Raw genomic sequence first — 16001 nt, 5'->3', positions numbered from 1 at the left:
AGTAGGCAGTGCAGAGGGTATGTAGGGTTAGCAATGCGGGGCTCAGGAGAGATGAAAGTGAGGGATGCAAGATATTACGTACAATGGTAAGAGTGGTAGAGAATGAGCCTTGGAGAGAGGTGAGTGCAGTACCAGATGGAATGAGATTGAGATATTAGAGAGAAGATGCAAGAATGTACTTTGGCTGACTGGTAAAGATCACTGACCTTCTTTCTGCATTGCTGGACATTTCACCAGACTGTGGACACCATACTGGTCCAGGCCACAACCTTTGACAAAGGTGGCAGGGTCTACTATCGCAGCCTCCTCTGCCAATCTAGGATGTCCCTGTTCTTCACCATCCCATCTACCGGGATCTTTAATTCTTCATCCGCAAAGTGGACCATCAATGTTCCTTTATCTGCCATTTTCAGGACAAATGTTTCCAACCGCCCAGACCTCTAGCACTTGACCTTTTAAAAATGACACTGGTGCAGGGCATCTTGGGAAATCCCAGCTGTGGCAACTACCTTTACCTATGGTGAGTGAGAGTTTCAGATGAGCATCAGACGAGAAAGATGCCAGATGCACATTAATGAGGTGATAGTAGAAGAAATCTTACAGCAAAATAGGGCAGAAATCAAACTTAGCCGATTTGCGGTAATATTCAGCCCAAGATTCTGCTTCTATTGTCTTTATAGAAAGATAGTTCTACAGATTAACAACACTTTGAGAGAAACAAAATACACCTTATCTCTGTTTTAAACAGTGACCGTTGACTTTCAAACTATGACTCTAGTTCTAGGTTCTTCCATAAGAGGTAACATCCTCTCCTAACTCAATCTGTCAAGATCACTCAGGATCCTATTCTTTCAATTAAGTTGCCTCTTATTCTAAATTCCAGGAGGTACAAGCCTAGACTATCCAACCTTTCCTCATAAGAGAACTCACTCATTCCAGGCAGTTCTCAGGCGAACTTTCCCTGAACTGCTTCCATCTTATTTATACTCTTCCTTAAATAAGATTACCAATTCTGTACATACTACCCCAGATGTAATCTCACCAGAACCCTGTATGAATGACATTCAATTAGTTTTTCTAATTATTTATTGTATCTATATATTAACTTTTTAGGAGTCATGCCCTAGGCTGTCAAATCCCACTGCTTCTCAGACCACTGCAATCACTATTTAGGTAATATCCTTTGTTATCCTTTCTATCAAAATCGACAATTTCACACTTTCCCACATTATACTTTATTTACCAGATCTTTGCCCACTCACTTAAACAACTATGCCTTTGTTTTGGCTCCTTGATTCCTTTTGACAACTTATTCTCCCATCTATATTTTTACCATCAATATTTTTGCCAACTACACTTTTGATGCCTAAGTCCATAGAATCCTTACAATCTGCATGTAAGATTGCTTGCTGAGCTGGAAGTTTCGTTTAGAGACACTTTGTCACCATACTAGGTAATATCACCTGCGAGCCTCAGGTGAAGCACTGGTGTTATGACCCGCTTTCTATTTATGTGTTTAGGTTTCCTTGGGTTGGTGGTGTCATTTCCTGTGATTATGTCATTTCCTGTTTCTTTTCTCAGAGGGTGGTAAATGGGGTCGAAGTCAATGTGTTTGTTGGTAGAGTTCCAGTTGGAATGCGATGCTTCTAGGAATTCTCATGTGTGTCTCTGTTTGGCTTGTCCTAGGATGGGTGTTGTCCCAGTTGAAGTGGTGTCCTTCCTCATCTGCATGTAAAGATACTAGTGATAGTCGGTCATGGCTTTTTGTGGCTAGTTGATGTTCATGTATCCTAGTGGCTAGTTTTCTGCCTGTTTGTCCAAACTACCATTCCTAGATGTTACAGTAGACCGCACAACCAGTGGGGAACTTCAAACCAGCGTCTACAGGAAAATAACACATACGGACCAAATACTGAACAACAGAAGCAATCATCCCAACACTCACAAACAAAGCTGCATTAGAACATTATTTCAACAAGCCACCATACACTGCAGCACAGGGGAACTGCGCAGAGCAAAGGAAAATCACCTCTACAATGTATTCAAAAAGAACGGGTACACAATGAACACAGTCCACTGTGGGTGGCACGGTGGCACAGTGGTTAGCACTGCTGCCTCACAGCGCCTGAGACCCGGGTTCAATTCCCGCCTCAGGCGACTGACTGTGTGGAGTTTGCACGTTCTCCCCGTGTCTGCGTGGGTTTCCTACGGGTGCTCCGGTTTCCTCCCACAGTCCAAAGATGTGCAGGTCAGGTGAATTGGCCATGCTAAATTGCCCATAGTGTTAGGTAAGGGGTAAATGTAGATGTAGATGTAGGGGTATGGGTGGGTTACGCTTCGGCGGGGCGGTGTGGACTTGTTGGGCCGAAGGGCCTGTTTCCACACTGTAAGTAATCTAAATCTAAAGTAATCTAAATCTAAATCTAAATTTCTCAGCAACAAAACCAAAGAAGCAGACAAAACATGTACAAAAACCGTAGCCACTCTCCCCTACATCAAAGACATCTCGGAAATGACTGCCAGACTAATCAGACCCCTTGGCTTCATGGTAGCCCACAAACCTACCAACACATTGAAACAGCAGCTAATGAACTTAAAAGACCCCACACAAACAACAAGCAAAACAAACGTCATTTTCAAAATACCTTGTAAGAACTGTAACAAGCACTGCATTGGACAAACAGGCAGAAAACTAGCCACCAGGATACAGGAACATTAACTAGCCACAAGAAAAGACATGACCCACTCTCACTAGTATCTTTACATACAGATGAGGAAGGACACCACTTGACTGAGACAATACATCCATCCTAGGACAAGCCAAACAGAGACACGCATGTGAATCCCTAGAAGCATGGCATTCAAACTGGAACTCTTTCAACAAACACATCAACGTGGGCCCCATTTACTACTCTCTAAGAAAAGGAACAGGTAATAACATCATGACAGGAAATGACATCACCAACCCAAAGAAACCTAAACACATAAATAGAAAGCAGGTGCTTCACTGGAGGCTCACTGATGATGTTGTCAAGTATGGTGATGAAATATCTGAAAATGAACCTTCCAGCTCAGCGAGCAAACTTACATCCAGAACCTCAACCTGAGCTACAAATCTTCTCAAAACTCACTAATCCCAACAATGTGAAAGTAAGCCATTTGACCCATTGAATCTACACTGACCCTCCAAAGAGCATCCCACCCAAACACACAATTCTATCCTATACCTGTAACCCTGCATTGCCCATGGATAATTCACATAGCCTGCACATCTTTGGACAGTGGGAGAAAACTGGAGTAGCCTGAGGAAACGCAGACACAGGGAGAATGTGCAAACTCCACAAGGCTGGCAGATACATGGGACTACCTGCAAATTCTCATCCAGGGCATTAGACATGTACATTTCTGGTCATTGCTATCCTCTAGGATATTTATTTGTCCAAAGCTGAAATCAAACCCAGGTCCCTGGTGCTATGAGGCAGCCGTACTAACCACTGAGCCACTGTGTTGCCTGTCATTTATATCAATTTAAAATGCCATTTGAATAATTGTAAACAGTTGGGATCCCAGCAATGATTCTTATGGCACAATACTCAGTACCCCCTGCCAACCTAAAAAACAAGTTTATTCCTACTCTACTTCTTGTTAGTCATTCATGCCAATATGCTACCTGCTACATCTTTTATCTTCCTCAATAACATTTGATGTACTGCTACTTCTGGAAATCTAAGTACAGTAAATCTACCAAATCCCTTTTATCTACAGCTTATATTACCTTCTCAAATAACTCCAATTGATTAGTTACTTTTTGAATAAAGGGGTTATATTCACTTTCTGTCAATCTAATGGGAATTGCCCTGAATAAAAGGGAGTTTTGGAAAATTAAAACATTAACTATCTCACTAGACACTTCTTTTAAGATAACTGGAAAATATTTACACAATAAAACACCACAACAAGTCATCTTCAACATTTTCAGACCTAACTTCTGTAAACAAAAATTGTCTGTTTTATTGAATAAATGCTTTATTGAACATAGAACATTACATCACAGTACAGGCCCTTCGGCCCTCGATGTTGCGCCAACCTGTCATACCAATCTGAAGCCCATCTAATCTACACTATTCTATGTATGCCCATATGCTTGTCCAATGACGACTTAAATGTACTTAAAGTTGGCGAATCTACTATTGTTGCAGGCAAAGCATTCCATGCCCTTACTACTCTCTGAGTAAAGAAACTACCTCTGACATCTGTCCTATATCTATCACCCCTCAATTTAAAGCTATGCCCCCTCATGCTCACCATCACCATACTTGGAAAAAGGCTCTTCCTGTCCACCCTATCTAACCTTCTGATTATCTTATATGTCTCTATTAAGTCACCTCTCAACCTTCTTCTCTCTAACAAAAACAGCCTCAAGTCCCTCAGCCTTTCCTCGTAAGACCTTCCTCCATACCAGGCAACATCCTAATAAATCCCCTCTGCACCCTTTCCAAAGCTTCCACATCCTTCTTATAATGCGGTGACTAGAACTGTACACAATACTCCAAGCACGGCCGCACCAGAATTTTATACAGCTGTAGCATAACCTCATGGTTCTGGAACTTGATCCCTCTATTAATAAAAGCTAAAACACTGCATGCCTTCTTAACAACCCTGTCAACTTGGGTGGCAAATTTCAAGGATCTGTGTACCTGGACACTGAGATCTCTCTGCACATCTACACTACCAAGAATCTTACCATTAGCCCAGTACTTTGCATTCCAGTTACTCCGACCAAAGTGAATCACCTCACACTTGTCCGCATTAAACTCCATTTGCCACCTCTCAGCACAGCTCTGCAGCTTATCTATGTCTCTCTGTAACCTACAATATCCTTCGTCACTATCCACAATTCCACCGACCTTAGTGTCGTCTGCAAATTTACTAACCCACCCTTCTATGGTCGTTTATAAAAATGACGAACAGCAATGGACCCAACACCAACCCTTATAGTACACCACTGGTAACTGGACTCCAGGATGAACATTTCCCATCAACCACCACCCTCTGTCTTCTTTCAGTAAGCCAATTACTGATCCAAATTGCGAAATCTCCCACAATCCCATTCTTCTGCATTTTGTACAATAGCCTACTGTGGGGAACCTTATCAAACGCCTTGCTGAAATGCATATACACCACATCAACTGGTTTACTCTCATCTACCTGTTTGGTCACCTTCTCAAAGAACTCAATAAGGTTTGTGAGACACGACCTACCCTTCACAAAACCGTGCTGACTATCCCTAATCAAATTATTCTTTTCTAGATGATTATAAATCTTATCTCTTATAACCTTTTCCAACATTTTACCAACAACTGAAGTAAGGCTCACTGGTCTATAATTACCAGGGTTGTTTCTACTCCGCTTCTTGAACAGGGGAACCACACTTGCTACCAGATTGCTATCAGTCTTCTGGCACTATCCCTGTAGACAATGATGATTTAAAGATCAATGCTACAGGCTCAGCAATCTCCTCCCTGGCTTCCCAGAGGATCCTAGGATAAATCCCATCCGGCCCAAAGGACTTATCTATTTTCACACTCTGCAGGATTTCTAATGCCTCTTCCTTGTTAACCTCAACCACACTTAGTCTAGTAGCCTGTATCTCAGTATTCTCCTTGACAACATTGTCATTTTCTAGAGTGAATACTGTCGAAAAGTATTAATTAAGTGCTTCCCCTATCTCCTCTGACTCCACACACAACTTTCCACTACTATCTTTGATTGGCCCTAAACTTACTCTCGTCATTCTTTTATTCCTTAAATACCTATAGAAAGCCTTCGGGTTCACCCTGATCCTATCCGTCAACAACTTCTCATGTCTCCTCCTGGCTCTTCTGAGCTCTCTCTTTAGGTCTTTCCTGGCTACCTTGTAACCCTCAAGTGCCCTAACTGAGCCTTCACATCTCATCCTAACATAAGCCTTCTTCTTCCTCTTGACCAGAGATTCCACTTCCTTCGTAAACCACGGCTCCCGCGCTCTACAGCTTCCTCCCTGCCTGACAGGTACATACTTATCTAGGACACACAGGAGCTTTTCCTTGAATAAGCTCCACATCTCTAATGTGCCCATCCCCTGCAGTTTCCTTCCCCATACTATGCTTCCTAAATTGCCAAATCGCATCGTAATTGCCTTTCCCCCAGCTGTAACTCTTGCCCAGTGGTATACACCTATCCCTTTCTATCACTAAAGTAAACATAACAGAATTGTGATCGTTATCACCAAAGTGCTCACCTACTTCCAAGTCTAACACCTGGCCAGCTCATTACCCAGTACCAAATCTAATGTGGCTTTACCCCTAGTTGGCCTGTATACATACTCTGTCAGGAAGCCCTCCTGCACACACTGGACAAAAACTGACCCATCTATAGTACTCATACTATAGAGTTCCCAGTCAATATTTGGAAAGTTGAAGTCCCCCATGACAACTACCCTGTCTCTCTCACTCCTATCGAGAATCATCTTTGCTATTCTTTCCTCTACATCTCTGGAACTATTCGGAGGCCTATAGAAAACTCCCAACAGGGTGACCTCTCCTTTCCTGTTTCTAACCTCAGCCCATACTACCTCAGTTGACGAGTCCCCAAACATCCTTTCTGCAACTGTAGTACTGTCCTTGACCAACAATGCCACACCCCCGCCCTCTTTTACCATCTTCTCTGTTCTTACTGAAACATCTAAATCCTGGAACCTGCAACAACCATTCCTGTCCCTGCTCTATCCATGTCTCTGAAATGGCCACAACATCGAAGTCCCAGGTATCAACCCGTGCTGCAAGTTTACCCACCTTATTCCGGATGCTCCTGGCGTTGAAGTAGACACACTTCAAACCAACTTCTTGCTTGCCGGTGCCATCTTGCATCCCTGAAACTTGATTTCAGACCTCCCTACTCTCAACCTTTTCTATACTCAAACTACAATTTTGGTCCCCATCCCCCTGCTGGATTAGTTTAAACCCATCCCAATAGTCTTAGCGAATTTCCCCCCCAGGATATTGGTACCCCTCTGGTTCATCCTGCTTGTAGAGGTCCCACCTACCCCAGAAAGAGCCCCAATTATCCAAGAATCCAAAACCCTCCCTCCTGCACCATCCCTGTAGCCACGTGTTCAACTCCCCTCTCTCACTATTCCTTGCCTTATTAGCACGTGGCACGGGCAACAAACCAGAGACAACAACTCTGTTCGTCCTAGTTCTAAGCTTCCACCCTAGCTCCCTTAAATCCCCATCTCTCTTCCTACCTATCTCGTTGGAGCCTATGTGGACCACGACTTGGGACTGCTCCCCCTCCCCCTTAAGGATCCCAAAAACATGATCAGAGACATCACGAACTCTGGCACCTGGGAGGCAACACACCAACTGTGAGTCTCTCTCGTCCCGACAGAATCTCCGAGCTGTCCCCCTAACTATGGAGTCCCCAATGACTACTGCTCTGCTCCTCTTCCCCTTCCCTTCTGAGCAGCAGGGACAGACTCTGTGCCAGAGCCCTGTGCCCCATTGCTTTCCCCTGGTAAGTCGTCCCCCCGCAACAGTATCCAAAACGGTATACTTATTGTTGAGGGGAATGGCCACAGGGGATCCCTGCACTGCCTGCTGGTTCCCTTTCCGTCCCCTGACTGTAACCCATCTGCCTTTTTCTTGTACCTGAGGAGTGACTACCTCCCTGTAACTCCTCTCAATAACTCCCTCTGCCTCCCGAATGATCTGAAGTTCATCCAGCTCCAGTTCCCTAATGCAGTTTTCGAGGAGCTGGAGTTGGGTGCACTTCCACACAGATGTAGTCAGCAGGGACACTAGTGGTGTCCACATTCTGCAGGAGGAACATTCAACTGCCCTAACCTCCATTCCCACTATTCTAAATTCCCAAAGAGACTGTTGAAAAAATAAGGAATAAAAAATAAACTCATTACCTTACCAATCTGGTGCACATTTATTTTGGTTAGAGGAGGAGGCTGGGTGGGAGACACTATCCGAGTAGTGTTTTGGGTAACGCAACCACACAAATATATGACCTCCCAGAAGTCCTTCGCTCCTCCCTCGCACCTCTCAGCAAATGGAGGCCCAACTACCGAGGTAAGTCCCTTTTAATGCAGGAAAACTCATCCTTCCCAACAGCCCTCACTTCACCACTCCTTCTCTCCTTGCCACTCTGGTAAAATGGGTTTCTTTCACAAATAAATGCCATACAAGTGTCAGGCAATGACCATCCCCTAAAAGAGAGAATCTAACTAATAATCCTCGATGTTCAATGGTATTACCATCATTGAATCCCCTAGTATCAATATCCTAAAGGATACCAATGGCCAGGAATGTACATGTGTAGTGATATTAATACCATGCCTATAACTACAGATCAGAGGCTAGGAATCCACAGCACATAACTCACCTCCTGACTCCCCATTTAATAGAACATTCTCCACTTGTTTGGATGAGTGCAGATCCAAAAACACTCAAGAAGCTTGATACCGTTCAAGTCAAAGCAGCCCCCTTGGCTTCCCATCCGCTCCCTTCACCACTGACACACAAGGGCAGCATCTACCTGACATCATCTACAAGACGCATGGCAACATCTCATTAAGGCTCCTTTAGCAGCACCTTCCAAATCCACAAATTCTACCACTTAGAAGGACAAGGCCGGCAGACACATGGGACCAGCTGCAAATTCCCATCCAGGACATTTACCATAGTGACTTGGAACAATAACGCTATTCCCTTACTATTGTTGGAACAAAATCCTGGAACGTCTTCCCTAACAGCACTGTGGATGTTCCTACATCTCAAAGACTGCCACAGTTCAAGAAGGCAGTTTACCAGCAGCTTCTTCTGGGTGATTAAGGATATGTAATATATGGTAGCACAGCAGCGATGCCCACATCCCATGAACAAATAAATAACATATTTTTACATGGCAGATGATACTGTCAACTCTGAAATTTGGCATTGCTCGATGCACTAGCTGCAATTTACTTAATTTATATCTATCTCAAAGCATACCCACGAAAAAGCAACACATATAAGTTAGTTTAAACAGTAGTAATTCTCTAAGGTGTGGAAGATATCATTCACATATTTGAAAGGGACCTAAGGGCCAATCCACCTACTCTGCAAACCTTTGGACTGAGGGAGGAAACCAGAGTACTTGGAGGAAACCCACACAGACACAGGGAAAGTATACAAACTCCATACAGACAGTCTTTGCATTTATCTTGTTTATCTCTTTAAGTCTTTTGTGTGAGATCAAAGCTCCAGAGCATACAGTGCCAGTTTGCCTCTCCTTGAAGCATGGACCCACCATCCTGGGACCAAGTCTAGTGATTTTTATTTGCACTACCTCAATAACATTAGGAAACTACAGCTAAACACAGTAGCAGAGGTGCAGTCTAACCAAGTTCCTACATAATCCTTTATCATAAATCTACCTTGATTTGTGAATAGATACATTTGAGATTTGTAAATTTCACATGCTATATATTTGGCTTGATTAGTAATCTTATGAATGGGGCCCTAGACATTTTCTTACCATGCAAGCTTGATGCAGAAATGAAACATGTCAAAGATATCTTGTAGGACAATGGTTATCCTAATCGGATCATTTGTTGTGGTTCCATTGTTGTGGATGACACAAACAAATGGGTCAAAGGTCACCACTTCCAGAACTGAATAGCACCAACTCAACTTACCATGGAAAAGCAAATTATCTCAAAACATTGGACAATAGGTTAAGAAAGCCATTTTATGCTGCAGATTGGCAACATAAATGGTATGTTTGGTTTAAGAATGTTCCATCAATTCAAAAGGACACTCTGCATAACACACAGTTGAGTAATGTTATGTATGAGTTTCAGTGTCATTGCAATACCAAGTACTGAGGCCATACAAACCAATGACTGGATGATCAAATCAAATAACATCTAGCTTCAGTTGCTCATAATAGGCAGAAGACAGACATTCTTAAAAAGCTCACATTTACAAACACCAAAACAAAACATCCACTGTGAGATGTGATTCTGCATTGAACAATGGCTTTGTGTATGGAAAATCGTGCTTCACTAACTTGATTGAATTTTTTTTAAGAAGTAACAAAGAGGTTTGATGAGAGCAGACCAGTGGACGTGATCTATATGGACTTCAGTAAGACATTCAATAAGATTACCCATGGTAGACTGGTTAGTAAGGTTAGATCACATGCAATACAGGCACAACTAGCCATTTGGATACAGAACTGGCTCGAATGTAGAAGACAAGAGCAAGGTGGTGGAGGGGTGCTTTTCAGATTGTGACCAGTGGTATGCCAAAGGATCAATGCTGGGCCCATTGCTTTTTGTCATTTCTATAAATGATTTGGATGTGAACATAGAACATATGGTTAGTAAGTTTGTAGATAACACCAAAATTGGAGGTGTAGTGGACAGCGAAGAAGGTTACCTCAGTATACAATGGAACCTTGATCAGATAGGCCAATGCACCAAGGAGTGGCGGATGCAGTTTAATCTGAATAAATGTGAGGTGCTGCATTTTGGAAAGGCAAATCAGGGCAGGACTTATACACTTAATGGTAAGGTCCTGGGGAGTGCTGCTGAACAAAGAGAACTTGGAGTGTAAGTTCATAGTTCCTTGAAAGTCGCAGGTAGTTAGGATAGTGAAAGAAGGCATTTGGTATAGAACATAGAACATAGAACAATTCAACGCAGAACAGACCTTTCGGCCCTTAATGTTGCGCTGACCTGTGAACTATTCTCAGCTCGTCCCCCTACACTATCCCATCATCATCCATGTGCTTATCTAAGGATTGTTTAAATCTCCCTAATGTGGCTGAGTTGACTACATTAGCAGGTAGGGCATTCCACGCCCTTACCACTCTCTGCTTAAAGAACCTGCCTCTGACATCTGTCCTAAATCTATTACCCCTCAATTTGTAGTTATGCCCCCTCGTACAAGCTGACGTTATCATCCTCAGAAAAAGACTTTCACTGTCTACCCTATCTAATCCTCTGATCATCTTGTATGTCTCTATCAAATCCCCTCTTAGCCTTCTTCTTTTCAATGAGAACAGATCCAAGTCTTTCAGCCTTTCTTTATTAGATCTGCCCTCCAGACCAGGCAACATCCTGGTAAATCTCCTCTGCACCTTTTCCAATGCTTCCACATCCTTCCCGAAATATGGGGACCAGAACTGTACACAATATTCCAAGTGTGGCCGCAGTAGCGTTTTGTATAGTTGCAGCATGGTATTGCAGCTTTGGAACTCAATCCCTCTACGAATGAAACCTAACACACCATATGCCTTCTTAACAGCACTATCCACCTGGATGGCAACTTTCAGGGATCTATGTACATGGATTCCAAGATCCCTCTGCACATCCACACTACCAAGAGTCTTTGCATTGACCCAGTACTCTGCCTTCCTGTTATTCTTTCCAAAGTGTGTCATCTCACATTTAGGTGCATTGAACTCCATTTGCCACCTCTCAGCCCAATTCTGCTGTCTATCCAAGTCCCCTGCAACCTGTAACATTCTTCCAAACTGTCCACTACTCTACCAACTTTAGTGTATGCACACATTTATTGGCCAGTGCATTGAGTGTAGGAGTGGGGAGGTAATGTTGTGGCTGTATAGGACATTGGTGAGGCCACTTTTGGAATACTGCATTCAATTCTGTTCTCCCTGCTTTAGGAAGGATGTTGTGAAATGGTTCAGACAAGATTTACAAGCATGTTGCCAGTGTTCAAACTATAGGGATAGGCTGAATAGACTAGGGCTAATTTCCCTGGAGCATCATAAACTGAGGGATGACCTTATAGAGGTTTATAAATTCATGAAGGGCATGGGTAAGGTTAATAGCCAAGGGAGTCCATTGAGGGCACGAGAGGGGAAAGATTTAAAAGGGACTTAAGGGTCAACATTTTTCATGCAAAGGGTGAGGTGTGTATAGAATGAGCTGCCAGAGGAAGTGGTGGAGGCTGGTACAATTACAACATTTAAAAGAAATCTGGTTGGGTATATGAATAGGAAGGGTTTAGAAGGAGCCAAGTGCTGGCAAATGGGACTGGATTAACTTACAATATTTGATTGGCATGGACAAATTGGACCGAAGGGTCTGTTTCGATGCTGTACAGCTCGATGACTCTATAACACTTGTTAAATATAGTATGCTAATATCTGCATTAGCATAGCTTAAAATAATCAGTTTAGTTTGTGAAATATCTGATTTGTACTGTGATAAGTGACATGCATGCACATGCAGGGACCATACTTTACAGAAAAAGGACTATCCTCAAATTTTATGTCATTTTGAGGAGCCCATGTAGTTCCCCATAGCTTTCTTCAGGGCAATACCCCAAGCAATCAGAGTCAACTTGCCAATCATTTAGCATCTTTTCTCTTGTACAAACTGTATGCTTCTTTGAAATTTGGCATTTTTTTGTCCTGATTTACAAGATGAAAAGCTCAAGTAAACTCTTTGTTTCAACAATTTTTCTTCTTGCCCACTAACAAAAACTGAGTATTCTTACCCAGATTTAGATGGACTGTAGTGTTTGAGTCACCCTCGATACATGAGAACTAGATCTTGACTTTGTGAGGTGGTACAAAATGATTACATTTATTTGTATTTATATTATGTTCAGAAAAGTATAAAGATAGACAAGTTTAAAAATAGAAACACACAATATCAGGATAATTAGAAATAGAACAGTAAGCTCCTTATTTATCTTCAGTTGGTACATTTAAAAGGTCTCTTGTGTTGCTCGTCTTCAAATCTGGTCCAATGGGAGAATATTATTTTGAGATAATACATCTGGCTACATTCTACTTAGAACTCAGTTACATCAGGAGAGTCCCATAGGCTTTAGGGAGGCCCTCTAAGCATCTGTAAAGAAAGGAAACATCTGGGAGCTGCTGGCATGACCAAAGGGGAAAGTTTATTTGAGAAGGCATCATACAGATTAAGAGACTGCACTGGGAGCATACAGAAAGTATGTAACTTTGTCCCTGTATTCTAGGTGGCTGTCCTTCAAGCCCCATTTGCCCTTCCTGTGGCAGAGTCTGGAGATTGTCCATTGGATTCATCAGCCATCTCAGAAACCACTCAACAAGAACAGATCGCAGGGTCTGGCTAGCAGGCGAAGAACTAATGCAAAACGAATAGAAACAAAAATGCAAATGTAGGCCTGAAAACCATTTACACCTTACTGGGTGAAAGCTGGAGAATGTTTACTTTCAATGTTGCCTGTTACTGTCATTGGGTCATGTCGAGGAGCAAAGGGAACGACATCCGTCGAGGCTCCCCCACGACGTTTGTCGCTCTGCGCGCACCGTACCTCCGCGACACAACGCGACCGCTATAGTCCCGCCCCACGTCGCCGCAACGATTCGTCCGCCTGCGGCTAGCCCGGGTAGCGAATGGCTAACTGAGCTGTCAGTCAGGGGCCGGACCCGGAGTTGGGGGAGGGGTGGAGGAGAGCGCCATCCGGAAGCCGCGGGTGAAGCGGCCATTGTGCGGAGTGTGAGCCCGAGTGTAGGGGCGCGCTGCGGCACCGTTTTTAACGGTGGACGAGGGAACGGCGTGGGCGCACAATTCAGAAACAACCTTCGATTATTTTTTTTTAAAAAAAAGTTTCGCCTACTTTCCTTTTGAAAAACATCGTAAAGATTCACACAGACACAAATGTCAGACTTTGACGAATTCGAGAAACAGTTGCACGAGAACCGACAAGGTGAGCTGGGCCTACCGGACCAGGCTTTTTCGGTTTTTTTTTAAATATATGAAGGACTCCAGCACTGCCCCGTCATCCCAACGCCGTCGGCCCTGCTGCGGAGTCGAGTCACAACCATCCGCCTTTTCAAGAGTTAATTTAAAACTGGTTTCCCCGTCACCAAATAAGCGGCGGCGGAGAGCACTGCGCAACCTCAGTGTCTGTTTAACCGACACTGCTGACCGGAAGAAGGCCATTCAGCCCCTCTGGATACTAGGCATCCCCTCTTCCATTTCAGCCCCTCTGCAGACTGACCCCTCATCCCTCATCCCACATGCAGTACATATGCAAAATTCCCCTCCCCCCCCCCCCCAGTCGCCATTCAACCCATTTAAACACTGTCCTCTACATTTCAACCCCTTCCCTGATTTCCCCCTTTGACCCCATTGTTCCTTCCCTTCACACACACCCCTCTGCCCTGCCCCCACTGATTACCAACCATCCAAAAGTCTACTGTTGGGATATAAATAGCAAAATGGTAAGAGAAGGAAGAGTTGTGCCTTTGAGGAACCAAAGGGAGATCTACCCAGGGGAAACAGTCCATCTGTGGTCCAAAATGAGTACTTGGATTTGTTTTTGCCAAAACCTTGTATGTATATAACTTGGGTGATTACTGTTTTAGCGGAGTACTTGAAGTGATGACAGATGTGGATTTGACTATATATTTTTATTTTAAAATATTTTTATCCTCTTGTGTTTACAATTTGTTTGAAATGATCAAATCAGTTTTTAAATGTAATAAATTGAATTATGTTTCTTCCAGTCAAATGTAATTAATTTACTCCAGAGAGCTGCTGATTTATGAATGTCCAATTTACAAACATTCATACTTATGAATGCAATCCAATACAGGGTATAATTTTAAAGATCTGACATAAGTACAAGAAATTTTCATATGCATGACTGCTTTATATTGTCCTGCATTGTGTTCCACCTTACGTACAAATTAGACACAGGAATAGAACCTCTCCACAACCTGCAGGCTACATGTATGTACTTTTGATTGTGTGAAGACCAAACTTTTCTGAATTTATTTATCTCTGAATATTTAAGCATTTTTTGAGTTTTTATGAACAAACAATATCTTAGTATCTGGTAGTACCACTGTTTTGAGGGCAAACTTAACTGAATTTTGTATAACTGGTTAGAACCTGCTGCTGTTGCCTCCTGCTGTTTGAATAGCTGAAAACTGCAAACATGTGCTAAAATCTAGTAACTTGGATCCTTCGGATCATTTAGTTTTTACCAACTCATGCATTTTATGAAATATGTACATACTCTGTAGAGCAATACAAGATGAAGCGTATTGCCTGAAGAGATTGCTAATCCTTATAAAAATTATACCAGGATTTTCCTTCAATTTCACTCTGTCCTTCCCATATTAAGTAGATGAATTTTATTTGATTATACACCCCATTAGCCAATGTAGGTTTCAGTGTATGACATTACGGATTATACTATTTAGTCTCATTTCACTTGAGAAACTAATTTATATTTCTTATAAGTATATTGAAACTCAACATTGTTGCATACCCTTGATAATGTGGTTTTGATCAGATTTTATGCAGATAGGAAATTAGAATTATTATTGGGCAAGTTTGTCTCACAGATTTAGTACCACTGGAAACCTTGATTTCCTGTCTTGTTTGAATATTTATGAAAGAATTGTTATGTGTGATTTACAATTTGATTGTGATTATTTTTACTGTTAATGTGAATCTGTGAACTAGCTGTTTAAATATAAGTTTCACTTGACACACACAAATTTTGTTCAGGTATAGTTTTGGATTTTTTTAAGCATGTGTTTCTTAAAAAAATATATTAAGTGGTGGGATGTGAACAGCTAGGGTAGCATTTATTGCCCATGGTCATGAACTTCTTTTTTAACTGCTACAGCCCATACTTTGTGGAAGTGAATTCCAGGACTTTAACCCAGCACACATGAAAGAATAGTGTTATAATTTCAAGTCTCTCTCAGCATCCTGACTTGGAAGAAAACTTGCTGATTGGAGATTTCCTAGGCATCTGCTTCTTTTGTCCTCATTAGTGCTAGAATTTGAGAATATGGAAGGTACTGTCAAAGGAGACATGGTGAGTGGTTGCAGTGCATCTTGTAAATGGTTCCTGCTGCTGTCACTATACATTGGTGCAAGGAGTGAACATTTGATGAATATAGTGCTTCAAATGGCCTGGTCTATCCTG

At 42.5% G+C, this 16001-nt stretch overlaps 2 protein-coding genes across 4 annotated transcripts in view; one reads left to right on the top strand and one right to left on the bottom strand.

The window, feature by feature from the left end:
- dhrs7cb (dehydrogenase/reductase (SDR family) member 7Cb) overlaps positions 1–13903 on the bottom strand; it is a 61310-nt gene extending 47407 nt beyond the window's left edge. The window contains exon 1 of the mRNA XM_072558250.1: positions 13776–13903. The gene's annotated coding sequence lies outside the window, so the exon portion shown is untranslated. The remainder of the gene's footprint in view (positions 1–13775) is intronic.
- The window catches only part of LOC140463845 (splicing factor U2AF 65 kDa subunit-like), a 55460-nt gene continuing 52980 nt past the window's right edge, over positions 13522–16001 (top strand). For 2 of the 3 annotated variants that reach the window (XM_072558247.1, XM_072558246.1), the window contains exon 1: positions 13522–13760. In XM_072558247.1, the coding sequence (XP_072414348.1) occupies positions 13712–13760 (49 nt within the window). In that variant the 5' untranslated portion in view covers positions 13522–13711. The remainder of the gene's footprint in view (positions 13761–16001) is intronic. The other variant, XM_072558248.1, reaches the window with a different exon arrangement.

This window comes from Chiloscyllium punctatum, chromosome 39 (assembly GCF_047496795.1).
Source record: "Chiloscyllium punctatum isolate Juve2018m chromosome 39, sChiPun1.3, whole genome shotgun sequence".
Lineage (NCBI taxonomy): Eukaryota > Metazoa > Chordata > Chondrichthyes > Orectolobiformes > Hemiscylliidae > Chiloscyllium > Chiloscyllium punctatum.
This window is presented reverse-complemented; position numbering and strand designations above follow the sequence as displayed.